This window comes from Dermacentor albipictus, chromosome 10, assembly GCF_038994185.2.
Source record: "Dermacentor albipictus isolate Rhodes 1998 colony chromosome 10, USDA_Dalb.pri_finalv2, whole genome shotgun sequence".
NCBI lineage: Eukaryota > Metazoa > Arthropoda > Arachnida > Ixodida > Ixodidae > Dermacentor > Dermacentor albipictus.
In genome coordinates, this window is record NC_091830.1 from 54333662 (window position 1) to 54352826 (window position 19165).

Consider the following 19165-nt stretch of genomic DNA (forward strand, 5'->3'; position numbering starts at 1 on the left):
GCATGGCATTTTGCACTGCCAAAGAAAGTAGTGACTCCACCACAAGCTTCTGTAAACATTTTCCTAAATTTCTCATATGTTCTTGTTTTCTCTGCTTCCATCTCACTGCTAGACAAAGTATATATTTCCTGCGCTTGCGTTAGGCCTGTAAGGATGTACTGTTTGAATTTGCTCTTTTTTATCCCATAAAATTTGTGTGTATACTCGTGGGGCATCCTGTGTCAGTAAGTTAGAATTCATCCTTCTGCGTTTCACCTTTCCCCAACCTTCCCCTGTTGAATGCACCGCAATTCAATATCTACCCAACGTTTTAAGTTGTAGCTTTGCTGGCTACGAACCTACATGTATTACGAAATGCATAGTGGCTACGAAATGTGGTTTCTGCTGAAGCTCCTTGTGGACAAAGTTTACTGCAGCAGAACTCGTGTCTACCTTTGGAAGGCGCACACGTGTATGCATGAATATCCAGGCTCGTATTTTTAGACATCTTCTCTAAAATTCTAGAGTGCGCTCAAGATCAAGTTTTCTGGGTGCGTAACGGGCAATGATCACTTTGACTTTATGTAAAATACATAGAATATAATACTAGTCGACGGCACCAATAATTACTTTTTCGCTAGGTATATAGCTAGTTAACAATGTTGTCCCCAACTTGGGCCATGCCTGCTTTTTTGACGCATTTTAGCCAAAGAGAGTTTCTCTTTAAAAGCATTCCTCTCTACAGCTGCAGGAGAGCAACAATCGGAAGGCACCACAGCAACTGGCACCCATGTTGCCGGCTCTGCAGCCAGTTTCAGTCCATCTGCAGGCGTAGGTCAAGCTACCACGTTGCCGTCGCAGTCGAGTCTTGCCACAGACAGTGGAGTGACCCAAACAACAAACGGTGTGTTAGCTTTGTTGCCTTTTGTCCACGTTACTACAGCTATGAGCCTGTGCGAGCTATAGTATATAGTCCTATGACGTTGGTAATGTAATTATTGCAGCATTACACAAGCTACAGCGCAAGCTTGATTTTATTTGGTAAAGCTTGTTACTACATTTGCAACACAATTTTACTAGAAGAAAATAGTGTAAAAATTTAACATTCATATGCCTCAGGCTATAGCAGGAAAACATTTGGGGAACATAAAAATAGAAAGATAACTGGGTGTGCTTCCATATGCAACGTAGTTGAGAAATTATTTTAACTTAGTGTGTACAGTTGTTTGATGTAATATGATTATCAAAATATATATTTTTTATCTTTTCTCCTCACCTAGGTTCAATGAAAAGTATTTTCTGTTTATATTGACGTAGTCAAGGTACCTTCAATTATGTATTGGGGCCACCATACAACTTATCACTTGCTTTCTCCGGTACGTCGACATGCATGCTTTTAGAAATTAGCGTCACCAGCTCCGATGATATTTAATATATTTTGAACCTTGAAGACAAAGATTAAATGGAAAGTCTCCTATCAGCTTCTAAGTGGAAGAATGATTAGCTGAAATATTTAGTTTTTGACTATGTGGCACTTAAGAAACCCACAATTATGCACAATTGAAAACGCAAGCAACACTAGCGCGATCTTGATTAATAACTAGATATCCAGTAAGACGCGCAGAAGCGTTTGAACTCCAGCTACTGCGTTAGAACACCGAGACAAGAATGCTCATGATGCGGACTTCTCTGGAAATTGCGTCACCCAGTCTGTCGCACAATCCTAATCGATCAGGTATTTTCAAAGTGACCCAGACCCATAAAAACTTAGTAAATACTGCATATGGCAGTAACAAATTCGGGTCTAATTATTCTGCATTGAATGGACTAACAAAAGAAAGGGTGTTTGACGATAACGAGGATAGTCGCCTTCTTTTTAGCAGACGAAAACAGGCCAATTATGGTATGACTGGCTTCTCAGAATTGGATGCCCAAGTAATTCATGTAGGTTCTTACCAAACCAATGAATATTCTAAATGTAGACAATGGATACCAGTGTTGGCCAGTGATTTTTTTTTTTAGCAGAATATATCAATATTGTGATGTTAGACACTTTTATTTGGATATTTGTTGCCAAAGTCAGACATTGTTTGCTTTCTGTGTGCCCTCTACCCCCTGTAAGTGGACTTTAGTTAATGTAAATGAATGCAATGGGCCTGTAAATTTGTGTACGACAGAGTCACCAAACGATGTGTCTTCTGAAAGACAACTCGCTTTCGAGCAGTCAAAGTAATGCTTTATCAAGTGTTTTCAGGAAAAATATGTGCCCGACACCTGGAGAGCAGATCACCCATTTATGTGGTGAATACAACAGGGCCCTCCGACACACAACATGTCATGTAGCTGAATGGAATGCTTTATTATTGACTTAAAAAAACTGTGAGCGGCTGCTACTCGTCAACGGAATCAACTGTTAGACATGGCCTCAATGCTGACTAACGATTTTAAATTTTCTTGTCAAACGCGATAAAAGGTTTTCACAAGTCTATCTGCATTTAGTTTTCTATCTCGAGTGGATTTTAATAACTGTGTGACGATTTCATAACTTCAAAGGGGACAGAATAGACTTTTGCTCAAGTTCTGCGGTTTTGTCTTTCAGGAGTGCGTGTTTGAGAAGTATGCATCAAATATGGAGGCTTCAGTAGGAGTTTGTGCATTTTTCGAGTGCTCTGAAATTTCAAAGTGGGGACAACTTCACGAGACTTTATTCGGTAGAAGCACTACGTGATCTTTAATAATTGCGTACAATAAGAGACAAGGTTCTAGTGGTCCATTCAGAATATGCCTTCAAAATTAGAACATATTTTCATGCTTGTCTGTAACGATAAAGTTTATTTCAATACTGCAGCAGTCCAAGGCTCATCGATTCCGGCGATGAGCAGCAGCCAAGTCTCTTCCCAGACAAACATTGTCAACGCATCTCCGCCCGATCAGCTACCTCTGCTGCCACCGAAAAATCCACCGATTGTGCAAGTAACAATGCAGCAACTAGCACCTGGTGAGTTGAAGCCTCGCATTTAGTGAGTCAACCTGAACTAAGCGTTTGTGAACCTTTCCTGGCATTAAAAAAACACAATAATTTTCTCAATTCTTCAGCTCCATCACTGTTTCTTCTACTGAAACGCATGATCTTTAGAAGACAATGTACCTTCGTCTGGTACGTTTTTACTACTGCTCAATACTTGGCGTAAAGAGGTTGATTCTATTCCAAAGTGTGTTGTAAAGCATGACATATGTGACTTACGGAACAGCTATCACAAGAGTGTGTTTTCGTACATGCGGGTGCATAGTTTTGATTTATCGTATCGAGATATATATATTGACAAAATACCACCAGCCAATAGAGTTTCGCTTTGCGTAAAAGACGCGAGACATCCGTTCACGTGAACCAACTGACCTAACTCCTAAAGAGCACACCCACTGGAATGTCAAATAGTACAGGGCATAACAAACAGAGCCAAGAACTCTCCTTCTTGCGGTTCCTTTGTAATGACTTGAATATGCGGGATCTCAAGTCTCACATTGAGTCGTCGGATAGAAACTCCTCTAAGTAGCTGGCGGACTTTCGAAGACACTTTCGTTTGTGCTCCAGCTAACGTGGAGATCGCATGTGCTCCACTCCTGTGGTGGGGGAGTACAATCAGTCATACATTGTTTAGTCCATTTCTCTTATACATAAAAACCATCAACTGGCAACTTAGACAAGAATCCCATCAGTGGCCGGCTGAGGCACCTGAGGTCTTCTTCGTTCCGCGGCACAGATGACGTGGTGGGCTCCACTATCTTTGCTTGCGAAAGTACCTTAGAACCTGTTCTGAGGTCAATCTTTAACAATTGTCCGAATTACTCCACCTTTCAAAGTATCGTCGTTTAGATGCATCATTTCGGTAAGCGGATGGTTTTCGAAAAATCAGCAATGAGCAAGCCCGCTTGTTTCTGGAAGGATTTCCCATAAGGGAGAGAACGGATGACTGCGTCAGTCAGCCTTCTCTTTGTTTCCACGTTAAATAAATCAGGGTACTCGAGGCCCCTATCATAACGTCACTTTTATCATGAATGCATCTGCACATGCACATATTATGGATATGTTTCTTGTCTAAGTTGCTGAATAACCAGCAGGGAGTAGCGCTTGTCCCGTGTCCACCCCGACTTTCTTGCGCCTAATTACTTGAAGTATGCATCAACTAGGGCTTTAGGAAGTCACGTTGAACTTGAAAAGTCACTTTCAATAGCCAAAGGAACTTTATCCCTCAATACAGTTTTTTACCGACTGCTTCAGAACAACAAGAAGTGAAATTTGCGCCAGGGAGCGATCAAGAAGCCTGCACGCCACCTTGCATGTTCAATATATCGGTTCCACAGCAAGGTAACCTACAGCCGAACTTCACAGCTGTCAAGCTACATGAAAAGCCTAAACCCCCTAGAACTGGTGAGCTGCTTTTCTGACGTCGTTTATAGAATAATGTCTCTTGTACATTGTGATGTTTAAGTCGTATTGATCTTGGTTACATTACGTTTGATAATACTTGAATCAAATGCAAAGTGATTTGTGAAAGATTATCAAGCAAAAATTATGAACCAATATGAAGTTAAAAAATATGGTCTTGATTTATATATATTTCCTCATTCAAGCAGACCCTATCGTATTTCTTAACTAGTTCAACTTGATGTGAATAAAAGTTATTACCACAGTGGGTTATTCTATTATTTTCAAAGGGTTACTGCGTTATTGCCCAATTACAAGCCTATTGTGAATCCACTCGCAAACAAACAACAAAGAAACGTTGCTTTAGTAATGCACGTTTCGCGACCGCCAAAAAGCTTGTGGCTGTTTCGCATGTAGAACTTGTATGCATACTAGAAAATTGAATATGCAGACAACAGTGGACGCCACGTGTGTTCAAATAAAAAAAGCGTGCGTTCAATTCAAAGTTGAAGCACATATAAACTCTCAGAGCTGCAAGCAATTCAATAGTACCCGTGACGGGGTACTAAGTGCACCTTATTAAGCCCTAGGTGATCGACCAACATTATTCTGGGGCAAAACCACAACGCTGCTTTTCTGATGATGTCAAGAAATCACACACAAAGAATTAAATTTCCATGTGAGTGAGAAATGGTATTTCTTTTTGCGCATAAATACAGGACGCCCAAAGAAATACTTGCATTTTCGAAGGTCTCCCCAAAACGTAAACCATTAAAGCTGGCCAGCCACTCTTCACATGCGCAGTGCATTTTCAATGTCTTTCAATCTTTCAAATATCTGAAAGACAACCAGCGTATGTGACAGGGCTTGTATATGTCCCACCTAAACTTATCCAACTCTTAAATAGATTCGAATCATCATAAGAAAATGTAGCATGATGTTGGGTATAGTATGGAGAGAGTTACGTTTAGTGTTTGTTATTGCTGATTACATAATTAGTAAACATTAATTACTTGATATCGCAACTAATGAAGGTAAGATGAAATACCTAATGAAGACATTGTAGAGCAGCATATGAAATATATAATTGAGCTACCCCAATTTTCTGCTTCTTTCGTAGTCATTTTGCGTGTGCCGAAAAGAAAGCACGCAAGATTTTAAAAAAGAACAAGAAATGCGAAACACGTCCATTTGGCGGTCTCGATTGGCAGTCTTCGCTAACGTCCTCCGCATGGAGAACTGGGCATATATGAATGAATCAATGAATGTCTATTTTTGCAGAAAAAAAAAAGCTAAGAATTTCTGTCAGAGAGGCTGACAAAAAGGCGCGAATACCTAACTAAACTATGTGCGGCTGCATAAAAGGTAGTCTGCTTCTGGCTCTCATGAATAGTCACGGGTGAGCTATGGTAGACGCATCTTATTAGGTTGAAAACAGGCCAGTTGTTTCCGAAAGCGCCAAAAACGAAATCAGTTCAAGTTTGACCGCTCGTGCTCTGTGCAATGGGGAACAAAAAGTGATAATGGGCCACGAAAAAAGATATAACATATTATTGTACTGCTGGTTACAACTGCTGAAATTAGCGATACTGTTTTGGTCTTCGTCAGTTAATTGGAAACATTACACAAATTGTAGCAGAAGAGCGCTCGGAAGCATTCACAGAAGGGTGTAATTTGAAAACCTCAATTGAATTATGGGGTTTTACACACCGCAACCACAATATAATTATGGGGCACATCATTCGGGTTACCGTGGCTCAATTTGGCCATTTGGGTTTCCTTCGCTCTCACCCAGTTCATGGTGTGAACAGCACCAAGCAGGAATAGGGCCCGAGGAGATCCGCTGCATGTGCTATCTCTAATTACGTGTTTATAGCACAAAGGTCTCAAGATATATAAACAGAAGACCGAGCGGCAGCCCATTTATTGCACAGCAGAACGAAGGCATTTCCAAGTGATCTGCTGTCACCAGGGTCTTGCACCAATTGAATCCATGCACGTTATACCCAGGAATGCCAGAATTTCAACACACGAACTAATTCAATCCGCGTCCTCACCTGCTCTACTCGCGTCTTGACACCCAATCTGTAATTCTAATAGACCCGTTACCCTTTACCAGCCTGTTACCAGCCCTAGCATTCCATGGCCTACCCAGATGAATTTCTATCATATAAAATATCCCTCGTGGACTGAAATCATACAATCAGCTAAAACATGAACATCGATGTATTAACATTTCATTTTCATTGTGCCTTTTCCACGCAGATACATATTCCCTTTGCTTGGAAAGTGGAAGCGATGCCAATAACACACGACTTGCCGAAGCCGAAAGGTGTACTGGCATCAGAAATTCACTCCACAGAACTAATGATTACAAGTCTCTTCAATATGACTGTGGAACCAATAGTACACCGAAACAATTGAAACAGAACAAGAAAAAAATACAAATTCAACACTAAACGTAATATAACGTCGTACGAGGACGCATTGTGACAATGAGCGTGCAGTAGTGATCAGGGGGTTCCGCCATCTCTTGGTCAACTTGTAATTTGAACCCGTATCAAAAGCCTGAGCCGCTAAAGCTTCGCATTTGCTTCCCATAAAAATGACGCTATTGCAGCGGGCTATCTAACTAGCGACATTTCGCTTAGCAGGTGAGCCCATAACCGCTGATACAACAAGACGTTTCGCCAAGGAAAATCACGCGGGTTGCTTAGAAGTTGAAGATTGCACGAAGCATGTGCTATCAAGCTTCAACAATGCGAAAAAAAAAAGATGACACACACTAATATGCAGGTCACTGCATCCTCTGCCCCCGAGATTTTTTTGCATTGCCCGTTACCAGGTGTAAGTAAGCACCAATTACCAATGCACTATATGAATGCAGCTCAAGGCGTTCTACACACCATAGATGAGAACAGCAGACGCATTTTGTACAGTTGCTATATGTTTGTCTCTCTCTCTATACATATATATATATATATATATATATATATATATATATATATATATATATATATATATATATATATATATATATTACAGTCACTATGGTGGAACTGTGTAAGGGGGGTTACAAAATCAAAGGCATAACAAAAAACTAAGCAGCCTTCTGAATTCTGGTACAAAGGATACGTCCCAGTGCAGGGCTCTTCGATATTACTAGAAAGATCAAAAGATGAACCAGAAAAACTGAAGCAATGAAATGCCACAAGGTAAAGAACACGAGTGAAATTACCGTAAGGCACAAATAATAAAAAGTACAATACAGGAAAAAGGAAGAGATCAAGGAATACAGTGCTTCAAGGGATATTTCGGGGAAAAGACGCAAACAAGCAATAATATATACAGGGCATACAAATGAAAACGTGTCGCGGCAGAAAATACCAATTGACAAGAGTGAGATAGCAATGAATCAATTGAAATAAAAACATCGCAAGAAGTTCGAAGCACATTGCCAAGTACAAGAAACAAGATAAAGTGATTTGTAAGTGCTCTTATGAAAAATGATCGTGTAGGAGCTGACTACATTTTTCTTGGCCTCACTCAGAAGCAATGTTATTAGGAAGATTGTTCCCCAAGCGAATGTCTGCAGGGAGTGCGGAAAAGTTAGAAGCGTGTGTCGTGCAAAATGCGCGCAAAATTTAGGTGGTTATTTAATCGACGAGACGTGTTTCAGGCGATCTGGATATAGAGTGTGCATTGTGTGGCATTACACACTTATTTGTGAAACAAGGATAACAGAGTGCTATTACGGCGAAGAACCAAAGGCTGGAGGGAATGATCATGTTTCATTTGCGTTACAACGGAGTGGTGCCTATAATTACGTGAGATAAAACGGGCAGCTGCGTTCCATAAACTGCAGCGCTTGTAGGAAAACAGATGTGGAGCCTGGAAAACCTTAATAAACGACCGACCGATTTGCTGAGTGATTGGAACAGAACCCACAATTTTTGTTGTTAGCCATCTTTACATTTACTGAAAAACTCCTACTACCCATTCTAACTTTTGGTTAGTGCTTTACTATCGTACAAATTATGGCGATTGGGTCCTATGCTGATGTATTCTTTAAATCTTGGAACTACAAATGTTTTACTGCTCTCATACACAATAGAGCCGTTGTGTATATATATATATATATTAGTTTATACGCATTTCTTATTGGAAAGCCTTGAAAAAAGACAAGTACACTTGCAGAATCGTTGGCTCCCGCTTTTACGTTATTGTCGTTTTGCTTATCGTTTTGAATTTACATCTCCCGCATTCCGATTGCTTTCCATGAATTTATTATCTGTAGTATTTTAGCCATACATATTTTCTTTATTATTAACTCATTCTTGAAGTCCTTTAAATTATTTTGCTTTCAATATCTTAATTCAACTATTTTCTAGCACGCTATGTTATGACTTAAACGTTTCATAATGCTTGGTAATAATTCATTTTAATCTTTCTTTGGTACCATGTAGCTCGACTTCTTCTATAATTCCCATCATTGCTTTGCCATCATTGCATAGGTGGCGATAGCTAAATGTATGATCTAGTGTGACATTTTTTTAGTATTCCTTAAAAGTAAGCCACAAAAGATAGGAGAAACCAAAATCAATTGCACACGTCATGTAGCAGCCGTAAATAATAACTGTGTACTATCATTACGCTTTCAGAGTATATCTACATTGTTATTTTTTATGTTATTACCTCGCGCTTTTTTATTTCATGATAAAAACCGGGCACATATGGAGGCATGAAAGCGTTTGACGCTGTCAGCATTAACGAAATTCTCTAAAACGTTTGCCTTGAAGCAACCGCGTACTCAAAAAAAACAGAAATTTTCCCAAGCTCGGCATACGTCAGATCAATTCTGCGAACATTTTATTGTTATTTATAGTTAACCTTGACTGCCGCGGTTTCTTTACTCCAGACAAGCGATGCAAGGTTATTGCCACTATTCCAACATACAAATGTCGTGAAAGGTGGTTCTTCAATAAAAAAACGGGAGCCTGCCTTCCAAGCTGCAGTAGAAGGGCACCTTTCAGGAACAAGATTGCCTGCGATGGAGTTTGTCGATCCGGTGAGATCTTTCGCCTGCTGTTTTATTACCGCGAACGACCTTAAAGAACCTGAGGGAGTGATTACAAAAGTTTTCAATGTAGATATATCCAACAGCAGAGCAGTGTCGGTACAATTCATCGCTACAAGTTACCCAACTTCATTCACCCACACTTGAGGCGAAAATTGGGCTGCTCAGATGGGTGGACTGCAAACAATAAAAAACCTGCATTACTCGATGGAACTTAAAATGCCTAGTCATCTGCTAAAACGAGACAAAATAAGCAATTTATACCCACGCCTTGTAATCTATGTGAAGCAAATCTATCGTGAAGCAGTTATTCAAATTTGCCCGTTTCATTCCAGCGTACTTGACTTAAAGGAACATGTCTCGCGCTCACGTACCCCAACACACGCATGCTACGCAATGTGACACACACGGCGATCATCACAAAGCGCTAGCTGGTATTGGAATGATAGACACATGCCTGAGATTGTGGTCGAACATTTAGAGCATCGACTTGCCGTGCCGGGAAACAGAGGTTCTATCCCACAATGTGGCATGTCGTTCAGTGTTTCAGTAAGTGGGAGCTACTTGGCAAGACAACAGTACCGAGCGGCCGCCCCTGAAGGTTGCGAAATTTCGCAACGGATGCTTTCACAAGCGATTGAACGAATTTCAAAACTCAAAAATATCACAAGCGATTGAACGAATTTCAAAACTTGGCGGCCCTCTCTGCTCCTATAACTTTCAGCATACACTCTTTCTGGCAGAACGATTGGTTTTAATGCGATTACTACTTGTTCATTTTAAGCACTTATCCGGGTCTACCCATCTAGATGATATTTATCTGTCGATCTATGCCCGTGTGATTTACGGTAACTCAGGTTGTGGGGTATCTTGGGCTACGAGATACGGGCTTGTGTGTGCCCCACCGTAGCGGTCTGTGTATCGTAAACATGCCAGCTTTCTCATCCGATACTCGCTATGTCATGGTCTTCACTCATTTCTTGTGTCGTTGCTTTCGTGTCGTCGTCATTGCAATGTCGTCTTACCATTGTCACAATTTAAAAATATACACCGATAGATGCAACGCCATCAGCATCATACCACCGCCAACGTTTCATGGACGTAATTGTGTGGGCGAGTACATCTGCTTGCGCAGGAGAACCATGGTATGGTGTTTAAGTAAACTACGAAGACAGTAACATGAAAGAAGCCTAGCAGATGCTTTCTTCCAAAAAGTTTCCTACGCCCTGGAAATTAGAATGACTGTTTTTAGAGGCAATAAAATAGTTACCTTTATGAACTTATGATCTTAGAAGTCCCACTATACAAACTACACAAGTTAGGCATATGAGTGTTCAAGAGTACTTTTTCCGTTCGATATTAAAGTTTATTCTATCTATCGAGAGTACTCGACAATTTTACTCATTTTACTTTTCAGCGGAAGCTTGCAATTTCCCTATGGCAAGCATTCCCTGTTTTCTTCAGGTGCACGAAGTGTTCATTTACAATTCCAACCAGAATTCGTGCTTCAAGGCATACGACTGTTCTTATTTCGGAAATAAATTCCCTACAATGCAGGAATGTCAAAGAACTTGCAGAAAGGGTAAGTTACGTATTTTCCATTCTTCAGTACAAATGGCAAGTAACATTGTGACCAAGCTATTGAGCGTGTAATGTTTTGGTGGTCTGTTATGCTGGTTTAATGAACCTAAGTTATTTTATATGATGCTATGTGATAAAACACCTGTATTATTTTCCAATAAAAACAGTGAAACATATTAAAATCAATTTCCTAAGTATTATATTCAAGCACACACTGTATTAAGTTTGAATAAAACCATGATTTCTTTTGCTGCACTTAGGAATCAGTATAATCATAGCGAATGCCTGATGTGTAATGTGCTGACATTTATGGACCTTCTTTCCACCATGGTTGCCTAATTTATGTATAGTTTCACACTCACTAGTGCTCCCCCAAAGCTCTGCGTTTACCCTACCTTTGACCCGACTAAATATACAACCCCCACCCCCTGCGTCAGGCAGATGTTATGCGCAAGCATAAATCTTGCTTCAGATTGTTTCGGACATTTAGCTTTTTATATTTCTTTGTGTTTTCTTTTTTTCCGACATGGTGGTAAGTACAAATAAATAGTTGGGCAGGTATTTTTGACAAGAAGTTTTAAACCATATCGAGAATTCAATATATCTACGATAAATGCTGGGAGATATACCAGCATTTACCCTCCGCCCCTGTACACTCCATCTATCGTTCCTCAATCTATTCAGTACGTCATATAAACCAAACAGACTTGATGTTTAGGTTTACACCCTACGAGATTTAGCTACTAAGTTTACCATTGTTCTATAAAAATCACACTGGCAAAATAGCAATATTTTGAGGGTTGTATATTACATCGATATTTTCTCGCTTTAGTTGTATTATTTGGCGTGTTTAGAAAACTGTTATCCTATTTTTCATTTCTGTGTTATACAGGCGAAGACTTTATACTTTCGTTTTTCAAACATTTTATTATAGAACAATTAAAATAAAAACTTAGCGGCCTAAATGGAAATGATCGTCCAGCAGACACTTGAACGTAAGTTTTTCGTTTAGATGGTACAAGCCTGATCAGTTATGGTGTCATTGATGTCTAGAGAAACCAAATCTACGTTCACATATATATAGACAGCAGTCACTGAACAAAAGCTTCTTCCTTAAGCAGTACGACGTCAGCAAAGTTCCCTCTGGGCCACGCCAGTCCTATAGTGCCAATGACGTGGGGTAGCACGTACGTACCATTTAATGTAAGTTTCACAGTAAATTTCATATATGTGTTTTTCAAGTGTTTAAACTGCAAAATCTCATCGGTTCACACGACAGAAGCTTGTGTGTATGGCACTTCAGATATATCTGGTAGCACTTCTTTGAGACTGCAATAAATTTCGATGCAGCGCAAGTTGTCTTCACTAAGAGAAGTTTGGGCATATTTGTTTTAAAAAAATGGATTCGCGAGAAGACTGCGCTACTTGATTATATTGTTACGTGTAGCTGAAGCCCAATGTTACATACAATTTATTTACAGGGAAGGGAAGCTAACGCAAGGCCAAAATGGCGACGCTATATCAAGCGGGCCGACGTCGTCTTCTTCGTCCTCAGTGCAGCCTCAATGCGGCGGCTGTTCCGTAGCAATATTTCAGTGGAACAATACATTTTAAAAAAGCAATTTAGCTTATTCTGCGTTTTACAGCACTATATAATATATTGTTGTAGCAATTTGTTCTTAAGATAACTTTTAAAATATCCATCCCGGAATCATGTAAGCCTGTAGACATGAAAACGCTAATGTCATCAACTTCAAGTTACATACATACTATTGGAGATTGGTGAACCACTAGCTTACCATTGATTTTTTGTTGGCGGATGGCTTAGGCGTATTCATAGCGGAAGGGTGGCTTTCCGATCTCGTGTTTGTGAGGTGTCCGTAGCAATTTATCCCATTGTTTACTCTTTAGTCGATGTTATCACGAGAAAAACACGGCATGGCCACACTACACCCAGGACCCGTAGGTAGCAAGTGCCATAGGAGGTCAACCCAGTGCGCCTCCGCTTACCTTTCTCCCCCACAACGCTTCTCGTCTTTTCTCTTTCTCCGTTTCGCTCAACGTGACCCAAAGTCTGATCCAGGTGGCGTTGCTTTGTCGTGCGCTCACACATTGATTTCCAGTTGAGGAAAACAAATAGGAAGCTTACCAGCAAGTATGCGACCGGTATGGTGAGAAACATGGGAACAAAGAAAGGCAAGAGGAAAGTCAGAGGGGCTGAGATAATCTCACGGATGGTGGCGATGGGAAAGAAACCTGACATGACTAACTACTTAAAAGGGCAATCGAAATGAAGACATAAGGAATTTACGCTAACTAAAGGGGAAGCTTATTACTTTTGTAGCAAGATCAGGATGCCTCAGAACACGCGCTTATATAGCTAGATCTCAGAAGAAAGAAGCATATGCTTTCTGCAGTAAAGCTAGGGAGGTGATGCAGCCTATTTTCTTGGAATGACAGATCTGCTCACGGTCAATTTAGGCACCACTGGCCTCCTTGAAGAACCTGAGATCAGCGATAGCAGGGGGAAAGGAAATATAGAGACTAGTAAGAGGTGATTAGAAGATTGGTGGAAGAAAAGTCAGGAAACGACAAGCAATGGAGGCGTACCAAAACAAATTTTAAAAAGGGGTTCAGAAACATTGCTGATGGAAATTCGTCGTGGGTTTTTGTTTTCGTTTTTTATATATGTAGGACATTAGGCAATATAAACAAGAACTTCGTGGCGCAACTCATCGCCCCGTTCCAAAGGGGACGCCCAAAGCATCCATCCCTCCATCCTAAGCGCACCTACTTCGTACATTCCCCGGCCCGCAATGCGCACAAGGAGGCACCTTCCTCCTTGTGCGCTTGCTTCCATCGCGGCTTGAAAATTTCAGACTTCACTAGTAAGCCACTACGGCTGGCGCGTAAAAAAAAAGAATGGTAACCGTAATAAAACACGGCTTTGTTTCTTCTGCCATTTTCTCGTCTATCGTATGCAATTATCTTTTACCAAAAACTCGAGCGCGTTTTTCGCAGGTGGATCACGACAGCACTTGGCAGGAACAGCAACGGGCACCTCTCTGACATCGAAGCAAATGCCAAATATCGGATCTAATGTGGGTCTTCAACCAGCTTCGTCAAATTCAGCTGCATCTCTTGGAGCTGGTCTTCGTGGTAACGGAATAGGCTCGGGTGAGCGACATTTGTGAGGTTTATTCTGGCGCATTGAATTCTAACGTGCATGTTACCATGACGCAGTACGCTAGCTTGAACTCGGATTGAGCTACATTGGAGAGGCCTATAAAAAAACCAGTGCCACCATTTGTGGTCAGTGATTGACGGTCAAAGTCAAAGCAAAAATAATGTTATTCGAACTAAAAAGTCCGTATATAAGAAGCATATATCAGATACAATAGAAATGCAGAAGGATGAAAGCCTATCCTCCTCATGCTTAGTTGTTAAAATAGTGTCATGTAATCCTTGAAGAATGCCCTTGGTTAGAATACACACTGCAGTCTCTGCCACATCCTCACAGTACCAATCTGCCAATAAAAAAAAGCATGTTTATTCGCCCTTCCTTTCAGCTGTGGATATGCTTGCACATAGGAAAAATCGGTAACATTGACAAAGCACAGCTGCGTTTCTCCTGCCATTTTCTGGTCTATCGTACGCAATTACCTTTCACTGAAACCTCGAGCGCATACTTTGCAGGTGGATCACAACACCAATTGGCAGGATCAGCAACGGGCGCCTCTCTGCCTTCGACGCAAATGCAAAATACCGGATCTAATGTGGGTCATCAACCAGCTTCATCAAATTCAGCTGTATCTCTTGGAGCGGCTATTCCTGGTAACGGAATAGGCACGGGTGAGCCACATTGTTGCGGTTTATTCTGGCTCGTTGAATTCTAACGTGCATGTTACCATGACGCAGTACGCTAGCTTGAACTTGGATTCAGCTACATTGGAGACGCCTACAAAGAAAGAAAAAACCAGTGCCACGATTTGTGGTCTGTGATTGACGGTCAAATTGAAAGCAATAATTAATGTTATTAAAACTAAAGAGGTCCGAATATAAGAAGCATATATCCGATACAATAGAAGTGCACAAGAATGAAAGACTATCCTCCTCATGCTTAGTTGTTAAAAAAGTGTAATATAATCCTTGACGAATGCCCTTGGTTAGAATACACACTGCGTGTTTCTGCCACAACCACATCCTCACAGTACGGATCTTCCAATCAAAAAAGGCATGTTTATTCGCCCTCCCTTTCAGCTGTGGATATGCTTGCATGTAAGAAAAATTGGTAACATTGACAAAGCACAGCAGTGTCTCTCCTGCCATTTCCTGGTCTATCGTATGCAATTACCTTTCACTGAAACTTCGAGCGTATACTTTGCAGGTGGATCACAACAGCAATTGGCAGGTTCGGCAACGGGCCCCTCTCTGCCATCGACGCAAATGCAAAATACCGGATCTAATGTGGGTCATCAACCAGCTTCGTCAAATTCAGCTTCATCTCTTGGAGCGGGTGTTCCTGGTAACGGAATAGGCACGGGTGAGCGACATTTGTGAGGTTTATTCTGGCGCGTTGAATTTGTGAGGTTTATTCTGGCTCGTTCAATTCTAACGTGCATCTTACCATGACACAGTAGGTTAGCTTGAACTTGGATTCAGCTACATTGGAGATGCCTACAAAAAAAAACGAGTGACAAGTTTTGTGGTCTGTGATTGACGGTCAAAGTGAAAGCAATAAATAATGATATTCGAACTAAAAAGGTCCGAATATAAGAAGCATGTACCCCATACAATAGAAATGCAGAAGAATGAATACCTATACTCCTCATGCTTAGTTGTTTAAATAGTGTCATATAATCCTTGATCAATGCGCTTGGTTAGAATACACACTGCGTGTTTCTGCCACAACCACATCATCACAGTACAAATCTGAAAATCAAAAAAGGCATGTTTATTCGCCCTCCCTTTCAGCGGTGGATAAGCTTGCACATAAGAAAAATTGGTAACATTGACAAAGCACAGCTGCGTTCTTCTGCCATTTCCTGGTCTATCGTATACAATTACCTTTCACTGAAACTTCGAGCGTATACTTTGCAGGTGGATCCCAACAGCAATTGGCAGGATCAGCAACGGGCCCCTCTCTGCCATCGACGCAAATGCAAAATACCGGATCTAATGTGGGTCATCAACCAGCTTCGTCAAGTTCAGCTTCATCTCTTGGAACGGGTCTTCCTGGTAATGGAATAGGCACGGGTGAGCGACATTTGTGAGGTTTATTCTGGCGCGTTGAATTCTAACGTGCATGTTACCATGACGCAGTACGCTAGCTTGAACTTGGATCCAGCTACATTGGAGGCGCCAACAAAAAAAACCAGTGCCACAGGGTGTGGTCTGTGTTTGACCGTCAAAGTGAAAGCAATAAATAATGCTATTCGAAGTAAAAAGGTGCGAATATAGGAAGCATATATCCGATACAATACAAAAGCAGAAGAATGAAAGCCTATCCTCATCATGCTTACTTGTTAAAATAGTGTCATATAATCCTTGATGAATGCCCTTGGTTAGAATACACACTGCGTGTTTCTGCCACAACCACCATCCAATCAGCACCAATCCGCCAATGGAAAAAAGGCATGTTTCTTCGCCCTTGCTTTCAGCTGTGGATATGCTTGCACGTAAGAAAAATTGGAAACCTTGACAAAGCACAGCTGTGTTTCTCCTGCCATTTTCGGGTTTAGCGTGTGCAATTACCTTTAACTGAAAGCTCGAGCACGGTTTTTGCAGATGGGACACAACAGCAATTTGCAGGATCAGCAACGGGCACCTCTCTGCCACCGACGCAAATGCAAAATACCGGATCTAATGTGGGTCATCAACCAGCTTCGTCAAATTCCGCTTCATCTCTAGGAGCGGGTGTTCCTGGTAATGGACTAGGCACGGGTGAGCGACATTTGTGAGGTTTATTCTGGCGCCTTGAATTCTAACGTGCATGTTACCATGACGTAGTACGCTAGCTTGAACTTGCATTCACTTTCATTGGAGACGCCTACAAAAAAAAAACCAGTGCAACGATTTGTGGTCTGTGATTGACGGTCAAAGTGGAAGCAATAAATAATGTTATTCGAACTAAAAAGGTCCGAATATAAGAAGCATATATCCGATCCAATAGAAATCCAGAAGAATGAAAGCCTATCCTCCTCATGCTTACTTGTTAAAATAGTGTCATATAATCCTTGATGAATGCCCTTGGTTAGAGTTCACACTGCGTGTTTCTGCCACAACCACATCCTAACAGTACCAATCTGCCAATCAAATAAGGCACGTTTATTCGCCCTCCCTTTCAGCTGTGGATATGCTCGCACGTAAGAAAAATTGGTAACCTTGACAAAGCACAGCTGTGTTTCTGCTGCCATTTTCTGGTCTATCGTATGCAATTACCTCTCCCTGAAACCTCGAGCGCATACTTTGCAGGTGGATCACAACAGCAATTTGCAGGATCCGCAACGGGCACCTCTCTGCCACTGACGCAAATGCAAAATACCGGATCTAATGTGGGTCATCAGCCAGCTTCGTCAAATTCAGTTTCATCTCTTGAAGCGGGTGTTCCTGGTAATGGACTAGGCAGAGGTGAGCGACATTTGTGAGGTTTATTCTGGCGCCTTGAATTCTAACATGCATGTTACCATGACACAGCGAGCTAGCTTGAACTTGGATTCAGCTACATTGGAGACGCCTACAAAAAAAAACCAGTGCCACGATTCGTGGTCTGTGATTGACGGTCAAAGTGAAAGCAATAAATTATGTTATTCGAACGAAAAAGGTCCGAATATAGGAAGCATATATGCGATAGAATAAAAATGCAGAAGAATGAAAGCATATCTCTGTCAAGCTTAGTTGTTAATATAGTCTCATATAATGATTGATGAATGCCCTTGGTTAGAAAACACACTGCGTGTTTCTGCCAAAACCACATCACATCAGTACCAATCTGCCGATCGAAAGAATGCATGTTTATACGCCCTCGCTTACAGCTGTGGATAGGTTTGCGCGTGAGAAATATTTGTAACGTTGACGAAACACAGCTTTGTTTCTCCTGTGATTTTATCGTTTATCGTAGGCAATTATCATTCACCGAAAATTGGAGCACGTTTTTTGCAGGTGGATCCCAACAGCAATTGGCAGGATCAGCAACGGGCCCCTCTCTGTCATCGACGCAAATGCAAAATACCAGATCTACTGTGGGTCATAAACCAGCTTCGTCAAATTCAGCTGCATCTCTTAGAGCAGGTCTTCCTGGTAACGGAATCGGCACGGGTGAGCGACATTTGTGAGGTTTATTCTGGCGCGTTGAATTCTAACGTGCATGTTACCATGACGCAGTAGACTAGCTTGAATTTGGATCCAGCTGCATCGGAGACGCTTACAAAAAAAACCAGTGCCACAATTTGTGGTCTGTCATTGACGGTAAAAGTGAAAGCAATAAATAATGATATTCGAACGATAAAGTCCGAATATGAGAAGCATATATCCGATACATTAAAAATGCAGAAGAATGAAAGCCTACCCCTCTCATGCTTAGTTGTTGAAATAGTGTCATATAATGCTTGATGAATGCCCTTGTTTAGATTACACACTGCGTGTTTATTCCACGACCACACCCTAACAGTACCAATCTGCCAATCAAAAAAGGCATGTTTATTCGCCCGCCCTTTAAGCTGTGCATATGCTTGCAGGTAAGAAAAATTGGTAACCTCGACAAAGCAAAGCTGTGTTTCTCCTGCCATTTTCTGGTCTATCGTATGCAATTACCTTTCACTGAAACCTCGAGCGCATACTTTGCAGGTGGATCACAACTGCAATTGGCAGGATCAACAGCGGGCCCCTCTCTGCCATCGACGCAAATGCAAAATTGCGGATCTACTGTGGGTCATCAACCAGTTTCGTCAAATTCAGCTGCATCTCTTGGAGCGGGTCTTTCCGGTACCGGAATAGGCACGAGTGAGCGAGATTTGTGAGGTTTATTCTGGCGCGTGCTTTGAATTCTAACGTGCATGTTACCATGACGCAGTGGGCTAGCTTGAACATGGATTCAGCTACAT

At 41.3% G+C, this 19165-nt stretch overlaps 1 protein-coding gene and 1 long non-coding RNA gene across 15 annotated transcripts in view; one reads left to right on the top strand and one right to left on the bottom strand.

Moving 5' to 3' along the window:
• LOC135907623 (uncharacterized) overlaps nucleotides 1-19165 on the bottom strand; it is a 290002-nt gene that overhangs the window by 203971 nt on the left and 66866 nt on the right. The gene's annotated exons all lie outside the window — the stretch shown is intronic.
• LOC135907620 (mucin-19-like) overlaps nucleotides 1-19165 on the top strand; it is a 131438-nt gene that overhangs the window by 16799 nt on the left and 95474 nt on the right. For 11 of the 14 annotated variants that reach the window (XM_070527067.1, XM_070527068.1, XM_070527072.1 and 8 more), the window contains 13 exons: nucleotides 725-883; nucleotides 2828-2977; nucleotides 4259-4408; nucleotides 9324-9473; nucleotides 10900-11064; nucleotides 14085-14240; nucleotides 14760-14915; nucleotides 15451-15606; nucleotides 16164-16319; nucleotides 16851-17006; nucleotides 17538-17693; nucleotides 18225-18380; nucleotides 18909-19064. In XM_070527067.1, coding sequence (XP_070383168.1) covers nucleotides 725-883; nucleotides 2828-2977; nucleotides 4259-4408; nucleotides 9324-9473; nucleotides 10900-11064; nucleotides 14085-14240; nucleotides 14760-14915; nucleotides 15451-15606; nucleotides 16164-16319; nucleotides 16851-17006; nucleotides 17538-17693; nucleotides 18225-18380; nucleotides 18909-19064 — 2022 coding nt within the window. The remainder of the gene's footprint in view (nucleotides 1-724; nucleotides 884-2827; nucleotides 2978-4258; nucleotides 4409-9323; nucleotides 9474-10899; nucleotides 11065-14084; nucleotides 14241-14759; nucleotides 14916-15450; nucleotides 15607-16163; nucleotides 16320-16850; nucleotides 17007-17537; nucleotides 17694-18224; nucleotides 18381-18908; nucleotides 19065-19165) is intronic. The other 3 variants (XM_070527073.1, XM_070527071.1, XM_070527077.1) reach the window with 3 other exon arrangements.